General features: G+C 44.5%; 1 protein-coding gene across 10 annotated transcripts in view; it reads right to left on the bottom strand.

Moving 5' to 3' along the window:
• The window catches only part of SYTL3 (synaptotagmin like 3), a 113,848-nt gene that overhangs the window by 16,210 nt on the left and 74,244 nt on the right, over positions 1 to 23,394 (bottom strand). For all 10 annotated transcript variants that reach the window (XM_023206049.2, XM_023206050.2, XM_023206047.2 and 7 more), the window contains one exon: positions 3,034 to 3,212. In XM_023206049.2, the coding sequence (XP_023061817.2) occupies positions 3,034 to 3,212 (179 nt within the window). The remainder of the gene's footprint in view (positions 1 to 3,033; positions 3,213 to 23,394) is intronic.

Genomic DNA, 23,394 nt, shown 5'->3' with positions numbered 1-23,394 from the left:
TGCCTGGCTAATTTTTTCTGTATTTTTAGTACAGACGGGGTTTCACCATGTTGGCCAGGCTGGTCTTGAACTCCTGACCCTCAGGTGATCCACCTGCCTTGGTTTCCCAAAGTGCTGGTATTGCAGTCATGAGCCCCCATGCCTGGCCCCCTTATTATACTTTAATGTCTGCAAGTGCTGTCATGTTGTCTCTTCTTTCATTCCTATACTGGTATTTGAGTATTCTCTCTTTTTCTTTTTTTTTTTTTTGAGGCAGAGTTTTGCTCGTTGCCTAGGTTGGAGTGCAATAACGCAATCTCAGCTCACTGCAACGTCTACCTCCCTGGTTCAAGGGATTCTCCTGCCTCAGCCTCCCTAGTAGCTGGGATTACAGGTGTGCACCACCACACCCAGCTAATTTTTGTATTTTTAGTAGAGACAGGGTTTCACCATGTTGTCCAGGCTTGTCTCAAACTCCTGACCTCAGGTGATCCACCCGCCTTGGCCTCGCAGAGTGCTGGGATTATAGTTGTGAGCCACAGCACCCAGCCTTTTTCTAGCATTTTAAGGTGGAGGTTTAAATAATTCATTTTAAACCTTTTTTCTTTTAAATATAAGCACTGCTTTAACTGCATCCCTCAAATTTTGAAATTTAAAAGTCACGAAATACTTTTGGGAGAAAGACTATTCCAGTTTTCCTGAGGTAAACGGTACAGGAAGAGTAATAATAACAGCTAACACTAGAACAAAAGGAGATATTCTGTTATGAAGGAACCATTAAGTGCTATAGAAATGTGTACTTAATTTGTCTGGTACTAAAGAGCTACTAAAAATTTCAGAGCAGCGGAGGGTTTGATTAAATCAACAATTGATTTCTTTTCCCATCATCACTCTTTAGGTGGTAATTAAAACAATATGCCCGAAGTTCCCCATGTAAGAAAAAAGAAAGGCAAAAATGAGGCCCCTGACTTAAACTATATTTAGAAAATCAATTCCAGTTGTAATGTGAACAAATCTAACTGTGAAAAAAAAAAATGATTAGAAGAAAACAGAGGACGTATTTAAACTCTTGGGTGCCATAGGAATTCTTCTACAGACACAAAAAGCAGACAGTTTAAAGGAAAAGCTTGATAAATTTAATACTAAACTTTCCACAAGAAAAGTCATAATAAACAAGTTAGAAAATAAGTTACAGCTGGGATAAAATATATGCAATACATATAACTAACAATTTTTAAACCTATTTAAATTAGGTTTAACAAAAAACCTCTGATAAATAAATAAAACAATAAACAATCCAATAGAAAAATGGGAGGCCAGGTGCAGTGGCTCATGGTTGTAATCCCAGAGCTTTGGGAGGCTGAGGTGTGAGGATGGCTTGAGCCCAGGAGTTTGAGACCAGCGTTGGCAACAGAACAAAACCCTGGCTCTATAAAAAAATAAGTTAAAAAATCTAGCTGGAAAAAAAAAGTTACAAATTTAGCCTCCTACATAGCTGGGACTACAGGCATGTGCCTTCCAGCTACTCAGGAGGCTGAGGCAGGGAGATCACTTGAGCCTGCAGTGAGCCGTGATTGCGCCACTGCACTCCACCCCTGTAGTCCCAGCAACTCAGAGACTGAGGCAGGAGAATTGCTTGAGCCCAGGAGGTGGAGGTTGCAGTGAGCCAAGATCATGCCACTGCACTCCAGCCTGGGCAACAGAGCAAGACTCCGTCTCAAATAAAATAAAATAAAATAAACCTAACTGGCAAATGCATACATAAGAAGTGGCTCAAAAGACTGGGCTCGCACCTGTAATCTCAGCATTTGGGGAGGCTGAGGCGGGAGAACCGCTTGAGCCCAAGAGTTCAAGATCAGGTTGAGCAACATAGTGAGACCCTGTCTCTATTTTTTTTTTTATAAAAAAAAACAAGTTGCTCATCTTTGTCGGTAATAAGCGAAATGCACATTAAAATAATGGTGCCGGCCAGGTGCGGTGGCTCACACTTGTAATCCCAGCACTTTGGGAGGTCAAGGTGGGTGGATCATGAGGTCAGGAGTTTGAGACCAGCCTGGCCAATATGGTGAAATCCTGTCTCTACTACAGATACAAAACTTAGCTGGGCATGGTGGTGCGTGCCTGTAGTCCCAGCTGCTCGGGCAGCTGAGGCAGAAGAATCGCTTGAACCTGGGAGGTGGAGGTTGCAGTGAGCCGAGATCACGCCACTGCACTCCAGCCTGGGTGACAGAGCAAGACTCTGTCTCAAAAAAAAAGTAATAATAATAATAATAATAATAATGGTGCTACACCTTTTCATACCTATTAGAATAACATTTTAAATCTCTTTATGGATTGTGTGAGTCAAGATTTAAATTTTGTATTTCCTGTGTGGAAAGCCAAATTTTCCAACATCACTTATTGAAGTCCACTTTTCCCCACCCATCTGTAATAGCTCCTCAACTGAATGTTTATGTCCACCCCGCTCACCAATTCATAGTTGAAGCCTAACCTACAGTGTGATGGTATTAGGAGGTAGGGTGTCTGGGAGGTGATTAGGTCATGAGGGTGCAGCCCTCATGAATGAGATTAGTGCCCTCATAAAAGAGGCCCCAGAGAGCTGCCTTGTCCCTTCTACCATGTGGGGACACAAGAAAACAGCCATCTAAGAACCAGAAAGAGGGCCCTCACTAGATACCAAATCTACCAGCACCTTGATCTTCGACTTCCCAGCCTCCAGAACTGTGAGATATATATTTGTCTTGTTTATAAGCCACTTGGTCTATGGTATTCTGTCATAGCAGCCGAAATGGATGAAGACACTCCTTGATCATGTAAGTTTTCATATACACTAAGGTCTGTATCTGGACTTTTGATTCTATTCTCCTGACTTGTTCTATCCTTGTATCAATAATACATTGTTTGCATTGCTACAGCTTTGTAATAATTCTTGAAGTAAGCCTTCTCATTTTTGTTTTTTTTTTAATAATTGTCTTGGTTATTCTTAGACTTTTACTTTTTCATATAAATTTTAAAATCAATATGTCTTATGTTAAACTTAAAAAAAAAACTTACGGATTGCACTTTTTCTTCTTTTCTTCTCCATAGGCAAGGTTCTTACAGGCCTCGATGCATATTTCTAAAGAATGGGTTTTGAAGCAATAACGAATGGCAAATTCTATTTCTCCAGTGACATTAGCATTGTCAAAATTGCCCATCTCTGTACAGGTGCTATCAATGCTAATTAAACTTCCCTGAAATCAAGAATAACAGATATAATAAGTTACTTCACAGTTAATTCATTTTTCTGATGTTCTGGTTTCAAGACAGCACATAAATAAAACCTCATACAGAGCATGTATCCTGACTCACATTAAGTTAATAATGCACCAGCTTGTACTTAGGCAAAGTAAGTTGCCACATGTTCTATCCCAAGGAGACAGAGAATCCTCAGAAGGCCCTCTCTTGCCTGGATATAGTTTTTGCCTAGCAATAAAGGTTACACAATCTCATTCTTTAATACAAATTGCTTGGGGAGAAATGGACTAGCTCCTATGCAATTCTGCAAGATCACTCTCAGGAGGCCAAGATAAAATCCGTGGCAGGACAGCTATGCGGAAAGCAGCACAGTCTGGGGCTAAGTGGCTGCGACTGGGAATCAGAGAGACCTGGACTCAAATGCCTGTGCTGCCACTCATTAGCTGTGGCAAAGTTTAACTGGAAAAAACCATACTGATCTCATAGGGCTATGGCGAGGAATAAATAGAAGAAAGCAAGTAAAGTGTCCACCCAAGGTGACAGTAAATTGTATTTAAATTTTTCTGGTTACCTAAAATGAAAAATAAAGCTATCATCACAATCTAGGGTACTCCAAGCTTATACAATGTAGATAAGGAGAGGCTAATGAATGCTATTAATTAGCACAAAATTCCTGGGCCTAAAAGATACAATAAGCCACCTCATCACTATTAAACGTGCTAAAATACTTGCCAACATTTGCATTACCAATCTCTGTGCTGTCTTTATAGGAAGAGAAGCCTAACTGATTTATACTTCGAATTCCCAACTAGCTTCTCCACGCTATAAAACATCCTGAAAAGGAACTAAGAAACAAGCCTGGGAGTGCCGGGCACGGTGGCTCACGCGTGTAATCCCAGCACTTTGGGAGGCGGAGGTGGGTGGATCATGAGGTAAGGAGATCGAGATCATCCTGACTAATATGGTGAAACCCATCTCTACTAAAAATACAAAAAAAAAACTTAGCCAGGTGTGGTGGCGGGCGCCTGCAGTCCCAGCTACTTCCAGCTACTTCGGAGGCTGAGACAGGAGAATGGCATGAACCCGGGAGGCAGAGCTTGCAGCAGAGATTGCGCCACTGTACTCCAACCCGGATGACAGAGCGAGACTCCGTCTCAAAAAAAAAAAAAAAAAAGAAAAAAAAAAGAAACAAGCCTGGGGGCAGAAAGTCAGAACCACGAGGGAAAGATAAAATTAAAACAAAACCAACAATTGAGACCGGGTGTGGTGGCTCACCATCGTAATCCCAGCACTTTGAGAGGACAAAGCGGGCGGATCACTGGAGGTCAGGAGTTTGAGACTAGCCTGGCCAAACATGGTGAAACCCTGTCTCCACTAAAATACAAAAATTAGCCAGGCAGGTGGCATGTACCTGTAATCCCAGCTACTCGGGACATTGAGGCATAAGAATTGCTTTAACTCAGGAGGCGGAGGTTGCAGTGAGCTGAAGTTGCACCACTGCACTCCAGCCTGGGCAACAGAATGAGGCTCCGTCTCAAAACAAACAAACAAAAAACAATACCAACAAGTCATCAGACAGGCTGGAACCTGAACTGATGAATGCCAAGAACAAAACAAGCTTCACCACATCCAGTCACTGGCTCTGAAGAATCTTACCTGCCAACACCATCCCACTGTTAAAAAGGAAAACAATGTAAAATTTTTACACACGCAAAAAGGCATACACCGGGCACAGTGGCTCACACCTGTAATCCCAGCACTTTGGGAGGCAGAGGCAGGTGGATCACTTGAGGTCGGGAGTTTGAGACCAGCCTGGCCAACATGGTAAAACCCCCTCTCTACCAAGAAAAAAAAAAAAAAAAAAAAAAAAGGCATGGACTGGTGTGCCAGCATGAGTGAGTGAGGTGTGAGATAGAAGAGAATGGATAGAGGAGCTTGGCAAAAGGTGTGAGCGGCCTGAGAGAAGAACCAGGTGGATGAATGGAGAGGCTAATGAATAATATAGCATTCGTCATGGGACTCAGCTTCAGGCTATGTCAGACTAAATGGTGTTACACACACTTTTCTGCTGAGAACAATTAGCTGAATTAGACAACCAAACTATTTCAAGACATTGTGGAGCTGCCAAGACCACCAGGACGCAAGGAGCCAAGATGTTGAGAAGCACATGGAGGTAAGCCTAACATCCGGAGCTGCCTTTCACTTCAAGGCATAGGTCCCTGTGTAAGCAACACAGGACTTTTGATTCTATTCTACTGACCTGCTTGACTCTCCTTGTATCAGGAACACATTGAATTACTGCAGCTGCACGTCCAAGGGCTGGACGGCCAAGATGTCAATCTAAATAAAATGGCAGAGAGACTCAGAAGCTGAGCAGTTTTCAGCAGTCTAACGGGACTGGGGGACAAAATCAGCATTCAAGGCTACAAAGTCATGGGGAACCTGAGGAGCCAAGGTCCCAGAGACAGGGCAAATCCACGAGTACCCCAGACACTGCCTTTTCCTCAAGGTGTTTGCTGAACTGGAAGCTGTGGCTGAGGGGCTGAGAAGCTTAAGAATGGTTCCAACTGGCCCGACGCAGTGGCTCACGCCTGTAATCCCGGCACTTTGGAAGGCTGAGGCGGGCAGATCACGAGGTCAGGAGGTCAGCAGATGGAGACCATCCTGGCTCATGCCGTGAAACCCCATCTCTACTAAAAATAAAAAAAATTAGCCAGGCGTGGTAGCACGCGCCTGTAGTTCCAGCTACTCAGGAGGCTGAGGCAAGAGAATAGCTTGCATCCAGGAGGCGGAGGTTGCAGTGAGCCGAGATCGTACTACTGCACTTCAGCTTGAGTGACATAGCGAGGCTCCATCTCAAAAAAAAGGAGAGCTTCCAGCAGTTTCATCGTACTAGAAAGGAAAAAAACTGGCCTTCAGGCTTATCACAGGGAAGGGGCTTAGTAAATATCTAGACCTTCAGCTGGGATCCTCCAAAGACTTTCTTACTAGGAGGAAGAGTCACCTGGAAATGGACCTGTCTTCATCAACGGAAACCCAGTTTTGAATGAGCTCAGCCCCAGACTAGATAAAGATTCTTTGCCTCCACTCTGTGTGTTAAGAGCAAATTCTCTCTTTGCTCTTAAATTAAAAAAGTAAATTCTCTACGAAGCATAATACAAGTGCAAAAATAATTGTGGTTTTTACATTGTTGGAATTTGCCGTTTGATATTGGAATATATTCTTAAATAAATGTGGTTATTTCATACATCATTTTAATGGGCATTTCTCTATTTATTTATTTTTTTGCTAATAATGGGTTATTTGCTGTTTATGTTTAGACTATGGAAATGATGTTAGACAAAAAGCAGATTTGAGCAATTTTCTTATTCGACTTCAAAATGGGTCGTAAAGCAGTGGAGACAATCCGCGATATCCACGATGCATTTGGCTCAGCAACATACAATGTAGTGGGGGTTCAAGAAATTTTCCAAAGGAGACGAGAACCTTGAAGATGAGGAGTGTAGTGGCGGCCATCGGAAGATGACAACAACCAATTGAGAGCAATCATAGAAGCTGATCCTACAACTAAGCGAGAAGTTGCTGAATAACTCAACTCTGACCATTCTACGATCGTTCGGCATTGGAAGCAAATTGGAAAGGTGAAAAAGCTCGATAAGCGGGTGCCTCATGAGCTGAGTGAAGATCAAATAAATCGTCATTTTGAAGTGTTGTCTTCTCTTATTCTATGCAACGGTGAACCATTTCTCAATCAGACTATGATGTCTGACAAAAAGTGGATTTTGTATGACAACCAGCAATGACCAGGTTAGTGGCTGGACTGAGAAGAAACTCCAAAGCACTTCCCAAAGCCAAACCTGCATCAAAGAAAGGTCATGATCGCTGTTTGGTGGTCTGCTGTCAGTCTGATCCACTACAGTTTTCTGAATCCCGGGGAAACCATTACATCTGAGAAGTATATTCAACAAATTGATGAGATGCACCAAAAATTGCAATGCCTGCAGCCAGCACTGACCAACAAAAGGGGCCCAATTCTTCTCCACGACAATGCCCTACTGCATGTCACACAACCAACACTTCAAAAGTCGAACAAGGCCAGGCGTGGTGGCTCACACCCATAGTCCCAGCACTTTGGGAGGCCAAGGCAGGCAGATCACTTGAGATCAGGAGTTCAAGACCAGCTGGCCAACATGGTGAAATGCTGTCTCTACTAAAAATACAAAAATTAGCTGAGCGTGGTGGTGCACACCTGTAATCCCAGCTACTTGGGAGGCTGAGGTAGGAGAATCATTTGATCCCAGGAGGCGGAAGTTGCATGAACTGAGATAGTACCACTGCACTCCAGCCTGGGCAACAGAGCGAGACTCCATCTCAAAACAAAAAACAAAAACAAAAGTTGAACAAATCAGGCTACAAAGTTTTGTCTCACCCACCATACTCACCTGACCTCTCGCCAACAGATTACCACTTCTTCAAGCATCTTGAGAACTTTGTGCAGGGAAAACACAACCAGAAGGATGCAGAAAATGCTTTCCAAGAGTTCATCAAATCCCAAAGCACAGATTTTTATGGTACAGGAATAAACAAACTTATTTCTTGTTGGCAAAAATGTGTCAATTGTAATGGATCCTACTTTTATTAATAAAAAGATGTGTTTGAGCCTAATTATAATGATATAAAATTCATGGTCCAACCACAATTACTTTTCTAGCAACCTAATATTTTTGAATCTCAAATTATCCCAGTTTTTCATACTCAATGTCCACCATTCAAGAAAAAATTGCCATGCATACCAGGACTAACAAGTAACCAAGTATCCCAGTTTCCTTAGGTCTAAGGAATTTCCTGGGATTCAAGACTTGAACTGCTAAAACCAGGTGAGTACTGAGTAAACTGGGGTGGTTAGTCATCCTAAGTCTAAGATCCAAGAATAAGTGACCAAAAACAAAGAGGAAAAAATGCACAATAAAAATAGTCTCATGTGTGATCCAGATACTGGCACTGAAAGATATAAACTGTAAAATAAATGTAACTAATATGGTCAAGAAAATACATGACAAGAATATATTTCTCCAGAGAACTGGAATGTATAATAAAGAATGAAACAGAAATTTCTCCAGAGGACTAGAATTTATAATAATAAATCAAATAGATATTAAGGCCTTGGCTAGGCATGGTGGCTCATGCCTGTAACTCCAGCACTTTGGGAGGCTGAGGCAGGCAAATCATCTGAGGTCAGGAGTTTGAGACCAGCCTGGGCAACATGGTGAAACCTGAATCTACTAAAAATACAAAAATTAGCCAGGTGTGATGGTGCACACCTATAATCCCAGCTACTCAGGAGGATGAGGCAGGAGAATTGCTTGAACCCGGGTGGCAGAAGTTGCAGTGAGCCAAGATCACACCACTGCCCTCCGGCCTGGGTGACAGAGTGAGATTTCATCTCAAAAAAAAGTAAGTTGCCTAAACAGTAAGGCAACTGAATGAAGAACTCCACAAATTAAAGTAACATAAGATCAGACTTAGCTGAAGGGAGGATTGGCAAACTGGAAGATGGGTCAATGGAAAATATTTGGAGTGAAGCATAGGGGAATAAAATGAATGAAAAATAAAGAGTATAAGAGACATACAGGGCCAAATACCATGGTTCATGCCTGTAACCCCTGTGCCTTGGGAGGCCAAAGTGGGAGGATTCCTTGAGGCCAGGAGTTCATGACCAGTCTGCACAACATAGTGAGTGGGTGCTCCTGCTAAGCCCAAGAGTTCTGGGAAGGAGTGAGCTAGGGCTGTGCCACTGCATTCCAACCTGGGCAATAGAATGAGACCCCCATTATAGGGGAGGGAGGGAGGGAGGGAGGGGAGGGGAGGAGAGAGAGAGAGAGAGAGAGAGAGATAGGACATAATGAAAAAGTGTATGTTTAGACTCTCATCTAGAGAAAAATGAGGCAGAAGGTATATTTGAAGAGATAATGGTTAAGAATTTCTAAAGACTAACAAGAGACAATAAACCACAGATTTAAGAGGAAACATGTTTTTTAAAAAACTATACATAGGTACATCATAATAAAATTGCTTAAAATCAAAGACGAGAAAATCTTAATGGTAGAGAAAAAAAGGATCTATTACCTATGATGGAATAAACAGTAAGATTTAACCATTTTATTGCCCCCCCAGAAATGATAGAAGCCAGACTCGTTTAATCCAAAAAAAAATGATGAAAAGAAGGGGGTAGAGACAGTAACACAGAGCAGGAGAAAAAAGTAGTTACAATAAACTAGAACAGATTACATACTACAAAAAAAGTCAATGACTGGATTTTTAAAAACATCTGACTGTACTATTTAGATGAGACACAGCTGAAATATGAATGCACAGAAGGGCAGGAAGAGAATGGGTGTTCTTTTGCAGGGTGAAGGGGTGGGGAGCCAGAGAGCGAGGGCTGTGTGAGTGGGAAAGGAAAGGCAGGAATGCCAAGTGCAGAAAACTAATAAAAGCTTAGCTAAGGGGCCGGGCGCGGTGGCTCAGGCCTGTAATCCCAACACTTTGGGAGGCCAATGAGGGCGGATCACTAGAGGTCAGGAGTTCGAGATCAGCCTGGCCAACATGGCGAAACCCTGTCTCCACTAAAAATACAAAAATTAGCTGGGCATGGTGGCACACACCTGTCATCCCAGCTACCTGGTAGGCTGAGGTGGGAGAATCGCTTGAACCTGGGAGGTGGAGGTTGCAGTAAGCTGGGATCACACCACAGTACTCCAGCCTGGGCAGCTGAGCAAGACTCTATCTCGAAACAAAACAAAACAAAATAAAAAGATTAGCTGAGGTGGGGAGAGAAAAATAGTAGCTGGAGGGGAATGGAAGGTTGAGTGAAGGTGTTTTATCACAGGAGACTGGAATGTGTTCAAGGGTCCAGGTAAGTAGAGGCTGAATGCATATGTGAGGAAGGATAAGTGATAGCATAAGGAACACAGAAGGCAGGGGAGGGCAGGATCCCAAGTATTGCTGAAGGCATCAGCTTCTTCTATTGCAGGTGGGGAAAGGAGAGTCACTTGGGTGCAAATGCAGTTGGTTAATTTGGTATCAGGAGGATTGGGAAATTTCAATCTAATTCTTTTCTTTCTTGGTAGAGTAAAAAGGGAGATTTCTTGAGAGTGAGGAGGAAGAGCAAGTTTGAAAAGACTGAAGGAGGTGTGAAATATTTGTTGTGAAGAGCAAAAAGCCGTGTTAATCACGCAAAGACATCAGGATTGCTGGGCAGTGTTGGGCACAGTTGGACTTGGGAACACAACAGGGCAGAATTAATCTCCAGCAAGCAGGCGTGAGTGTCCTGGGGTTAGGGCTGCCCTGCCATGAACCTTGCTCCTTGGGTGTGCAGCTGTCAGCGTGTAGGTAGAAAGAAAGTGCACAGCTGGGCTCATCCAGGTTGGCACCCAGAATTGTAAAGAAACCAGGATTACTCATCATTTTATAAGTGGATAAACCAAGGTCAAGGCAGGTTAAGCCATGCCCCAAATTGCATTACACATCAGAAGCAGACCTGGAAGTGGACCTGGGCTCCTAAATCTTTGGGCCATAAGGTATGCTCATGTCTCTGAGTAGTTCAACCACTGTGTTTGCTGAGCAGGGAGTGGGAGGATACACCCTCATAATGAAAGGAGAACAGAGCACGTTCATTCATCAAGTGCATTCCTTCCCAGATAACTCATAGATCCACCACCATCGCCCTGGCAGGGCTCCTGGTTCTGCTTTCTCTGGAGCCAGAACAGAGCCTTTGAGCAGGTTACAAGCTGAATGCAGCAAACGGAGTCAACCAAAAGATTCTGGCCCAGAAAAGCAACCCAAAACTCAGCCTGACTTTTATTAAAGCCATTGGCGCAGTCTGGATTTGAGAGAAAGTCAATCTGGGCAAGAGCAGAGGAAAAACTCAAGGCAGGCAGGGAGCCTTCTGCCAACTACTTTCTCTGAAGGTCACAAATTTATCTCCTGTAACTGCAAGCAAAGTTTCATGCCCTTTTATTTTACAAGGACAGAAAACTCAGAGTCAACTGAAGCCACAGGTAAATTAAAAATAATAAATCCTGATAAGAACACACTGAGAACATTTCTGCAAAGTGGTTAAGATGGTGAGTGATGAGGCCACCCAGCAGTCTTCCAGTGCCTGGCCCTGACACTTAGCGGCTATGTGATCTTGAGCAATTATCTTACCCTCCAGAGCCTCAGTTTCTTCATCTGTAAAATGGGGATCTCATAGGGTCATGGTGAGGTTGGAAAAAGACTTAGAGCCATGCCTATATTTGGTAAGCTTAGTGATTATCACCTTTTTTTTTTTTTTTTTTTCTTTTTGAGACAGAGTCTCGCTCTGTTGCCCAGGCTGGAGTACAGTGGTACAATCTCCGTTCATTGCAAGCTCCGCCTCCCAGGTTCACACCATTCTCCTGCCTCAGCCTCCCGAGTAGCTGGGACTACAGGCGCCCGCCACCACGCCTGGCTAATTTTTGTATTTTTAGTAGAGACGGGGTTTCACCATGTTAGCCAGGATGGTCTCGATCTTCTGACCTCGTGATCCGCCTGCCTTGGCCTCCCAAAGTGCTGGGATTACAGGCTGAGTTACCATGCCTAGCCAGATTATCAGCCTTTTAAAAATGCCACAAAATGTGGATGCCCTTTGTAACAAGCAAATCATTTGATTGTTTCTTCATTTTTTTCTTTTTTGCCATGAAATGTATAATAACACAAGAGTACATATAATGCATAGGAATAAACAATAATTATAAAATTAACATCCACACGCCCATACTCAGCTTAAGAAAAATAACATCGCCAGGACTTCAGAAGCGCCCCAGAACTCCTCCTCCCTTATCAAATCCCCTCTCATTCCTGTCTCCAGGAAACACTATTTCAAATTGTCTGTTAATCATCCCCGCTTTTCTTGATGGTTTTACTTTTTTTTTTTTTTTTTTGAGACAGAGTCTCACACTCATCACCCAGGCTGGAGTACAATGGCACGATCTCGGTTCACTGCAACCTCTACTTCCCAGGTTCAAGCAATTCTCCTGCCTCAGCCTCCCAAGTAGGGGGGATTACAGGTACCTGCCACCACTCCGGACTAATGTTTATATTTTCAGTAGACATGGGGTTTTACCATGTTGGTCAGGCTGGTCTCAAACTCCTGACCTCAGGTGATCTGCCCGACTTGACCTCCCAAAGTGCTGGGATTACAGGCATAAGCCACCGTGTCCAGCCAATGATTTTATTATATATGAATATATCCCCCAAACAATCTACTGTCTAGTTTTACCTGATTTTGACATTTATACAGTTAGAATAATACTGTGTACACATTCTCCATAATTTAACATTCTCTTGACATTTTGATTGTTGACAGTTTTTCAAAATTAAAACAATTATAAACAACGATGTCCGGGACATCTATGTATGCACATTTTGGCCAACATTCATGATAATTTTTAAAGAGTAGTTCCTGTGACTGAAGTTCAATTAAAGAGAACATGTAAAGGCTTTTGATATCCATTGCTAATTGCCCTCTAGAAAAGTCATAACAGTTACTGCTCACCCCACAGTTTGTAAGAATGCCTGCTGCTTTACACCTTACCAACACTGAGCTCTATTATTTTTAAAATTTGCTAAAGTGGTCCCAAAATAGCAGGTTGCTTTAATTTTGCACTGATTTGCCTACTTGAGAGGTTAAATGATTTTTTTTTTTTTTTTGAGACGGAGTCTCGCTCTGTCGCCCAGGCTGGAGTGCAGTGGCCGGATCTCAGCTCACTGCAAGCTCCGCCTCCTGGGTTTACGCCATTCTCCTGCCTCAGCCTCCCGAGTAGCTGGGACTACAGGCGCCCGCCACCTCGCCCGGCTAGTTTTTTGTATTTTTTAGTAGAGACAGGGTTTCACCGTGTTAGCCAGGATGGTCTCGATCTCCTGACCTCGTGATCCGCCCGTCTCGGCCTCCCAAAGTGCTGGGATTACAGGCTTGAGCCACCGCGCCCGGCGAGAGGTTAAACGATTTTTCCTATTTGTTGTCTAGATCTGGTTTTATACTTTTGTAATAAGTGGAATGTTAATAAGCTGGTTTTTCTTTCGGTTTGTTTGTTGTTGATTTTTTAGCTCCAATCTTTGTTTCTCAGAGAATGTAAATAGTTCTCAGAAGGGAAGGCAACACCTTTGGCAAGAAGCGATAAGCAGTGGTTTGGTGGGAGCTCAGTTTCCTCGAGTAAATGCTGCTTCAGCCTAAAGGGAACAGGTTATGATTAAATGCATAATAATTACATCTCATGATTATAAATTTTAAGGGCACAAATCAGAGAAAACTTTAGGAAAATGAGTGAGAATAGAGAGCCCTACTGAATTTGCACTATGATTTAGTTAGGCATAGGTAAACAATAATTATAAAATTAACATCCGTGTATGTATGTGTAAAATCTGATTAATACTCAAAGTTGATGAGTGTATGGGGAATTACATAATCTCATATGCCACTGACAGGGCTGTTAAAAACAATTTTTGGGGGCTGGGCGTGGTGGCTCACGCCTGTAATCCCAGAGCTTTGGAAGGCTGATGTGGGCGATCGGATCATGAGGTCAGGAGATCAAAACCATCCTGGCTAACACGGTGAAACCCTGTCTCTACTGAAAATACAAAAAAATTAGCCGGGTGTGGTGACGGGCACCTGTAGTCTCAGCTACTGGGGAGGCTGAGACAGGAGAATGGTGTGAACCCAGAAACCAGAAGGTGGAGCTTGCAGTCAGCCGAGATCATGCCACTGCATTCCAGCCTGGGGGACACAGCGAGACTCCGTCTCAAAAAAATAATTTTTTTTTTCTGTTTTCCAACAAAAAGTCCCTAAGCAGCAAAGGGACTAAGATGGATTTGCTCACCCCACCTCTCCCTAGGCCAGCATCCTGGTTCCCTGCTTCTACGTGTGGATTGGCCCCGAGTGAAGCTGAACAAGGCAGCATGGGTCAGGAAAACTGCTCAGTGTAAGAGTGCAACACGTCTGTGGGATATTATGAAAAGCCTGGACTCCCTGGTAGGGACTCCCCAGGCCCCTGGTTTGATTCAGAGTTCTATAGTCAGCTCGGGACCTTGGCAAGTCGCATTAACCTCTGTGAACCTCAGGTTCCTTGTTTGTGAAATGGGACAACAGCACCTTCCATAAAAGATCTTTGTGAGAATGACTGAGCTGTGAAGCACCCGCCTTGGGCTTTCAATAAATGGTAACTATGATTAGGATTAACCCAATCACTCAACAAACATTTATTGAGGCCATTTAAGTGTTGGACACAGCTCTTGGGAATTAGTCTAGCAGAGAGGTGACACAGACAATACCCAACAGATGAGCCAACTCTATAGCATGTCGAGGGTGGTGAGGACATGGATTAACATAGAGCAGGTGGGGAGAGCGGGGCAGGGGGAGCTCCCTGAGAAGGTGGCTTGGAACAAAGCCTTAAAGGAAGGGACTGCATGACTTGTGATGTCTGGCGAGGGAAGAGTACAGAAATGCCTGCAGGTGGGATGTTTCTGGGGCTCCCAGCAACAGTGAGTGGCCCTGCAGCTGAGTGGAATGAGCAATGGGGAGGGTGAGAGCTGGTGAGGTCAGGGCAGAGTGGCGGGCAGGTCACACAGGACCCCACAGACCGTCAGGGGGTGGGTCCAAGCCCACGTACTTGGCTATGTGTTGGTTTCTAGGGCTACAAGGACGTGATTCTGGCCCCTGAAGGAGCTTAGAGTCCAATCTAGTGGGACCCTGAGCAGTTAGTGGAAACTGGCCCACTGGCTCTCTATGAAGGCATAGTCTCATCCCAACCTCACCACCCCTGTTATAAGTAAAATGTTTATTTAGAAACAGAATGCTTGTTTTTTTGGTACTATAGCATTTAGACAAAAAGTTTTTCTTTAGCAAGGTAATTTCACTTTTTGCAGAAAGGATGCTTCTTGCAGATGGAGCAATGGCGAGAGCACACCTGAACAATGGAGGGAAGCAATTTTTATCCTTTACACAGCTTGGCCTTGCTACTGTGTCTTATCTCCACTGGCTGGAGCCAGACTTTACAATTTAAATTGAAATCTGACTGGCTAATAACTTAAAACTTTTTAAAATAGATATAGGCAGCCAGGCACGGTGGCTCACGCTTGTAATCCCAGCACTTTAGGAGGCCGAGGCAGGCGGATCATGTGGTCAGGAGATCAAGATCATCCTAGCTAACACGGTAAAACCTCATCTCTACTGAAAATACAAAAAAATTAGCTGGGCGTGGTGGCGGGCGCCTGTAGTCCCAGCTACTCAGGAGGCTGAGGCAGGAGAATGGTGTGAACCTGGGAGGCGGAGCTTGCAGTGAGCCAAGATCGTGCCACTGCACTCCAGCCTGGGCGACAGAGTGAGACTGTCAAAAAAAAAAAAAAAAAAAGGTATAGGCAATAGAGAATAAAGGAAAAGAGAAAGTTGCTTGTGAAAGGACTTAAAAAAGTAATATTTCCAAATAAGGAAGGGGCATAGGCTGTGAGCTGTATGTGCCTGTGAGCATGTTCAACACAAATATCTTCATTAAAGTACAAGGACACAGAACATACTTATTCCTTTATATCTAACAGCTGCATAGGATAGGGCTTAACAAAGAGTTATTAGCGCAAAGCAAGGAGGCTTGAAGGAAGTTAGTCTTTAAAAGAAATTATTTTTAACATGTATTATTATTACTACCAGAAGGGAAACTGAAGAGGAACATTTTTACTTTCTACAATTCCCTCCTCTTGATTTTATAGTTTTTTTTTTCTCCTTTTTAAACTTTTTAAACATGTTTTGGCTTCGCTGTTTTGCTTACGTTTCTAAAAGAAAAAGTTTTTTTGGTTGATGAAATGCCAGGGTAAAAGGGATAGCAATTGAACTAGATCATAAATACTGCTTTAATTATTTGGCAGAGTGTCTAGTAAAGGTGTTTTACAATACTACCATACATCCACTTGGGGATGAATAAGGGGGGATTGATGGGGTAGCTCTAGGAGTTCCTGACCTTACTGCATCCTGTTAAGTCTTTAAGGTATGCCAAATTTTTCCTTTGTCATTGGAGACATGAGGTAAAACTGATCTTGGACGATGGAGGCTGGATGGCCCTTGAGGGCTGACCTGCAGGGTGCTGCACTTTAGGAAATAGCAGAGGCTGGCATAGTTTACTATCCTAGGCTGTGGGATTTTGAAAAGGAGCTACTATGCAGTCTAAGTCTTGTCGATTAGAGGACTATCTGGGTGGAAAGGGGACAACCTGGGCCTCTGGCCTACCGTGCGCACAAGCATTAACAGTCGCTTTTAGAGTGCGGATGAAATATTTAATCCATTTTAGCCAGGCATTTACATTTTGATACCTTGTCTTCATTGCTATTATTTGCCTTAGGTTTTTTACTTTTACTAGAGAGAGTCTTGTCATTGTGATTGGGAGGAGTGATTGTTGGAGAGGTTGAAGGAGACTGAGAGTTAGAAGGAGTAATTCTTTTGGTGAAATGGATATATGGGCCGGGCGCAGTGGCTCAAGCCTGTAATCCCAGCACTTTGGGAGGCCGAGACAGGCAGATCACGAGGTCAGGAGATCGAAGCCATCCTGGCTAACCCGGTGAAACCCCGTCTCTACCAAAAACAAAACAAAACAAAAAAAAACAAAACTAGCCGGGCGAGGTGGCGGGTGCCTATAGTCCCAGCTACTGGGGAGACTGAGGCAGGAGAATGGCATAAACCCGGGAGGCGGAGCTTGCAGTGAGCCAAGATGTGGCCACTGCACTGCATGCAGCCTGGGCGACAGAGCAAGACTCCATCTTAAAAAAAAAAAAAAAAAAAAATGGATATATGAATTTAAGCACTGACAAAGACCTGTGGAAGCAGTCTGTTTTAAAACTTTAGTGTTCTATAGGACATCAGACTAGGCAGAACACAGAGATTTTGTTTTAGAAGGACAAGAATCTGATTTTTACTAATACAGCTACTGTTCTCTGGATTACTAGTATTCTTACAGGAACTTACTATGTCTTCCTAATTTGAGGAAGTCCTAGAGGGACAGAGATATTTTTCTGAAGTAGTAAGCTGTTTTTGGTTATGTAAATCTTTATAAGGTATAATTAAACAAGCATTAAAAGTAATAACTTGTGGTGAGTTAGATTTAGTTATGTTGCCCGGACGCGGTGGCTCACGCCTGTAATGCCAGCACTTTGGGAGGCCAAGGCAGGCAGATCACGAGGTCAGGAGATCAAGACCATCCTGGCTAACACAGTGAAACCCTATCTCTACTAAACATACAAAAATTAGCCAGGCGTGGTGGCGGGCGCCTGTAGTCCCAGCTACTCAGGAGGCTGAGGCAGAAGAATGGCGTGAACCCGGAAGGCAGAGCTTGCAGTGAGCCAAGATTGTGCCATTGCACTCCAGCCTAGGCGACAGAGAGAGACACTGTCTCAACAACAACAACAAAAAAGATTTAGTTCTGTTAATAATAAGATGGGAAGTAAAGGGAAGAAAAGAAAAAGAGAAAAAGCTTTTTTTTATCTTTAATTTGGTAGGGCTTAACCTTGGAACAATGGCCCATGATTCTGAAGGTGATGATGCTTTCTTGACTTGGGTATGATGTGTCCATCCTTTTTTTGCTGTGCAAAGGCAGTCTTGGTGGTTAGCAGCACAAGGTAGGGTCCTTCCTAGGCTGGCTTGAGTTTTTTTTCCTTTTTATTTTTGATGAGGATGTGGTCCCCAGGCTAGTGCTGGTGTGCTGGAAATTCTAGGGGTGATACCTCTGCTAAAAGACTTTTATTTATTTATTTATTTTGAGACAGAGTCTCGTTCTGTCACCCAGGCTGGAGTGCAATAGTGTGATCTCTGCTCACTGCAACTTCTGCCTCCCGGGTTCAAGCCATTCTCCTGCCTCAGCCTCCCAAGTAGCTGGGATTATAGGCACCCGCCACCACGCCTGGCTGTTTTTTGTACTTTTAGTAGAGACGCGGTTTCACTATGTTGGCCAGGTTGGTCTCAAACTCCTGACCTCGTGATCCGCCTGCCTTGGCCTCCCAAAATGCTGGGATTAATAAATTTTTTAATAACATTATGACTTTTACAATCTTTGACATGCCTCAACTTTCTGATTTTCTTTTACACTATTTCTCTCCTCAGTCTCACCCTCTTTCTCTGATCTCTGTCTCTTTCAGCCTCTCTCTTACTCATTTTCTCCCTCTAGTTCTCTCTCATTTGCGCTTTTTCTTTGTCATCCCTTTCCTCTCTCCTTCCCGAGTTCTCCCATTTTAGAGGCCCCGCGGGGAAACAGCATGGGCCCTGCTCCCGAGCCGCTTTCTGTCTCTCCTTTTTATTTCCGATTTCTCTTTTCATTTTTTCCTTTACACTTTGTCTCTTGGGCTGGGTGGGATCTGTGTGGCCGCAGTCCAGGCCCAGAGCCGCCACTGGACCACAGGCTCCGCAGATGCCCAACTCAAGTTGCATGAGTCATTAACCCTGGGCCAGAGGGCCCCTTTTTCTTTCTTTCTTACGTTTACATCCACAGCCTTTACAGCACCACTTGCTTTGACCTTTTCCTTTAAAGTACTGACCTTGCCTTCTTTCTCTTGGCATTCCTGAGTTCTCTTTTTTTTTTTTTTTTTTTTTGAGACAGAGTCTCGCTCTGTCGCCCAGGCTGGAGTGCAGTGGCGCATCTCAGCTCACTGCAAGCTCCGCCTCCCGGGTTCACGCCATTCTCCTGCCTCAGCCCCCCGAGTAGCTGGGACTGCAGGCGACCGCCACCTCGCCCGGCTAGTTTTTTGTATTTTTAGTAGAGAAGGGGTTTCAACTTTGTTAGCCAGGATGGTCTCGATCTCCTGACCTCGTGATCCGCCTGCCTCGGCCTCCCAAAGTGCTGGGATTACAGGCGTGAGCCACCGCGCCCAGCTCTTCTTTTACTTTTAGAAAACTTTGGAACTTTGTTAAAAGATTTTTGCTTTCTGTCGCTGCCTTTCTCTCTCTCTCTGCTGGTCTTTCCCTACCTCTGCCAGCCACCCATGCTGCTGTTCTCCCCTCTCCTTCCCTTTCCCCTAGGGAGCCGCCAGTGGGAGTGGAGCCTAGCCTCTTTCTTCCCCCAGGAAGAGGGGAAAGGGAAGTTGTGAATATCTTTTTTACTACTGGAGGTTTGTGATGTTTAATCTCCCCCAATGGGGACTTTTCACCTCTTTTTAACCTTTAAGACATCCCGACTAAGGAATACTTCACACCGCCCCCCACCCGCCCCTGCGGCTTTTCTTTCCTCAGTCCTAAGGAATGCTTTAGGGCCCCTGCAGTTTCTCTTACGTTGGTATGTCCTCACCAAGCAATGCTTTACTGCCCCAGGCTTTTCTTTCCTTAGTCCTGACCACCAAGGAAATACCTGACCAGCTCCTCCAGTATTTCCTTCCTTGTCTTATGCGTGAGGTTACCTGGCCCACGCGGTGTGTGAGGATCCTTTACTCCAGCTTGCCGGCTGCTTTCTTTCCACGTTGCTGAGAGTCCAGGTTTATTCGTCACACTACGTGGGTCTCGATTCCTTACCCCTGAGGCCATCGCAACGAGGCAGTGGGGCGCCGCCTCATGAGAGAGGACTAGAGACTGCCCCTGGAGGACAGTGTATCCCCACAAGGGCCACCATTTTGCTATAAGTAAAACGTTCATTTAGAAACAGAATGCGGCCGGCGCGGTGGCTCAAGTCTGTAATCCCAGCACTTTGGGAGGCCGAGACGGGCGGATCACGAGGTCAGGAAATCGAGACCATCCTGGCTAACACGGTGAGACCCCATCTCTACTAAAAAACACAAAAAAATCTAGCCAGGCATGGTGGCGGGTGCCTATAGTCCCAGCTACTCGGGAAGCTGAGGCAGGAGAATGGCATAAACCCTGGAGGCGGAGCTTGCAGTGAGATCCGGCCACTGCACTCCAGCCTGGGCGACAGAGCAACATTCTATCTAAAAAAAAAAAAAAAAAAGAAAAGAAAAGAAGAAAAGAAACAGAATGCTTGTTCCTAAATACTATAAGGAAAAATCAGCATTTAGACAAAAGGTTTTTTTTAGCAAGGCAATTTTACTTTCTGCAGAAAGGGTGCTCCTCGCAGATGGAACAATGAGGAGAGCACACCTGAACAATGAAGGGAAGCAATTTTTATCCTTTAGGCAGCTTGTCCCTGCTACTGTGTTTTGTCTTCACTGGCTGGAGCCAGACCTTACAATCTAAACTAAAACCTGACTGGCTAATAATTTAAACCTTTTAAAAATAGGTATAGGCAATAGAGAACAAAGGAAAAGAGGAAGTTGCTTGTGAAAGGACTTAGAAAGTAATATTTTCAAATAAGGAAGGGGCATAGGCTGTGAGCTGTATGTGCCTGTGAGCATGTTCAGCACAGATACCTTCATTAAAGTACAAGGACACAGAACGTACTTATTCCTTTATATCTAACAGCTACATAGGATAGGGCTTAACGAGTCATTAGCACAAGGACATAGAATGTACTTATTTCTTTATACCTAACAGCTACATAGGATAGGGCTTAACAAAGAGTTATTAGCACAAAGCAAGGCGGCTTGAAGAAAGTTAGTCTTTAAAAGAAATAATTTTTAACAATTATTATCCTTTAACAAAAAAGGAAACTTAAAAAAGAAAATGTTGGCCAGGTGCGGTGGCTCATACCTGTAATCCCAGCACTGTGGGAGGCTGGGTTCAGCAGCTCACCCCAGTAATCCCAGCACTGTGGGAGGCCGGACATGGCGGCTCACCCCCATAATCCCAGCACTGTGGGAGGCCAAGGTGGGTGGATCACGAGGTCAGGAGATCAAGACCATCCTCGCTACACGGTGAAACCCTGTCTCTACTAAAAATACAAAAAATTAGCCAGGTATGGTGGTGGGTGCCTATAGTCCCAGCTACTTGGGAGGCTGAGGCAGGAGAATGGCATGAACCCAGGAGGTGGAGCTTGCAGTGAGCAGAGATTGTGCCACTGCACTCTGGCCTGGGTGACAGAGAGAGACTCCGTCTCAAAAAAAAAAAAAAAAAAAAAAGTTTTACTTTCTACAACGTCCCAACCCCCATCAGCCTTGTAGAGGTACAAACTGGCTGGATCCCGTGGGGTCCTCTGTCACCTAGGGTAGGGGCAAACCTTCAGGCAGGTCTTGGAAAAGCCTCCCAGAGGCCCCTCTGAGCTCACATCACATACCCATGGCGGGGTTCAATCCCCGGAGAGAAGGGTCTGCAGCCGCCTTCACCCACCTTGCCCTTGGGGAAGGGTTGACTCAGGCCAGTAGTTCAGAAAGATGCCTTTCTCAAATATAAACCCCACCGTGGCATGAAGAAAGGTGCTGAAGCATCCTCCAGCACAATTGCAGAGGGTCTGTGCTCTCAGAAACCGCTGCAGACTTCTCACAGCTTTGGTTTCTCAAATGAAAAGGGCATCCAAGAAGCAGAGGATCAGGGCCACTATGGCCTGAATGCCTGTGTCTTCCCAAAATTCATGTTGAAATCCCCACCCCCAGGGCAATGATATTAGGAGGTGGTGCCTTGGGAGGTGATGAGGCCATGAGGCTGGGGTCCTCATGAACTGCATTAGTGCCCTTATAAAATGGGCCCAAGGGAGGACACAGTGAGGAGGTGCTATCTATAAACTGGAAAGTGGGCCCCCATCAGACACGGATTCTGCCAGTGCCTTGGTCGTGAACTTCCCAGCCTCCAGAGCAGTGAGACATTCATTTCTGTTGTTTATAAGCCACCCAGTTTATGGCACTTTGTGACCGCAACCCAGATAGACAAAGGGTGTCAGCAGTCAGAAATGTGGGTCCAGGCTCTGGTACCACCAGCTGTGTGACCCAGGGCAGGTGGCTGCACTCACAAGGAAGTCAGGAGCATCCCATGAGAGGAAGTATTTGTGCCTCAGAGCCTGATCCTGGCTCTGAACCAATGTGGACTCACAGACCTGTTTGAGAACTGGATGAAAATATGAACCTTCTTCCCAGGAAAGGGTACAGAGGCAGAGGCATGGGACATTTTGGATACTGTTCCAAAGAACCCTGGAAAAGACCTCCTAGTCCAGTACTACTTAATGCACAACAATAATATCAAGATCAAGGCCGTGCAATAGAAATATAACGTTAGCCAAATCTGCGACTTAAAAATTCTCTGGGGCCGGGCATGGTGGCTCAAGCCTATAATCCCAGCACTTTGGGAGGCTGAGGCAGACGAATCACTTGAGGTCAGTTCGAGACCAGCCTGGCCAACATGGTGAAACCTCATCTCTACTAAAAATACAAAAATTAGCTGGGTGTGGTGGCACATGCCTGTAGTCCCAGCTACTCGGGAGGCTGAGGCAGGAGAATCACTCGAACCCGGGAGGCAAGGTTGCGGTGAGCCAAGATCGCGCCAATGCACTCCAGCCTGGGCAACAGAGCAAGACTCCATTTCAAAAATAAATAAATAAATAAAATAAAATGATCTGGCAGCCACATTTAAAAAGAGAACTCTATTTTATTAACCCTATATATTCCAAATACTGCCATGTCAACATGTATCTATATGTACATTATTAATTAGATATATATTTTTTAATATCGAAGTCTTCAAAATCCAGCATATATTTCACACTCACAGAATATCTCAATTTTGAATAGCCACATTTCAAATGCTCTGTAGCTGCATGTGACTAATGGCTACTACATTGGAAAGCACAGCCCTAACCTGTTCAAGACTCCTTAACAAATTACTGCCTTTACTCAAGCTTTGACATGGCCAGGCCTCAATTAGTGCTTCTCAAACTTGACTGTGCATACGAATCTCCTGGACTCTGTTAAGTTACACATTCTGACTCAGTAGGTCTGTCGGAGGGTCCAAGAGTTGACATTTCTGACAAGCTCCCAGGTGATATGGGATTACTGAGCCCCATATTTTGAGTGAGTGTATAGAACAGTGGTTTTGATGGGGACAGAACCTCCCATAGGAGCAGGTGAAGGCGTAGGTTGGGGGCTACTAGCATTGTAGTGGATAGAGTCAGAATCGCCAGCTGCCCTTCAATGCATGGCCTGGCCCGCTCCTGCCACAACTTTTGAGTGACCCACTGGACATTTCAGTAGATGAAGAGAGCAGTGCAAAATTATCTGAGCCAAACACCATTTTCCATAAGAACACAGCCACCCAGAGGCATG

This window comes from Piliocolobus tephrosceles, chromosome 5 (assembly GCF_002776525.5).
Source record: "Piliocolobus tephrosceles isolate RC106 chromosome 5, ASM277652v3, whole genome shotgun sequence".
Classification (NCBI taxonomy): domain Eukaryota; kingdom Metazoa; phylum Chordata; class Mammalia; order Primates; family Cercopithecidae; genus Piliocolobus; species Piliocolobus tephrosceles.
Note: the sequence above shows the minus strand (reverse complement) of the source record. Positions and strands in the feature narration are given on the sequence as shown.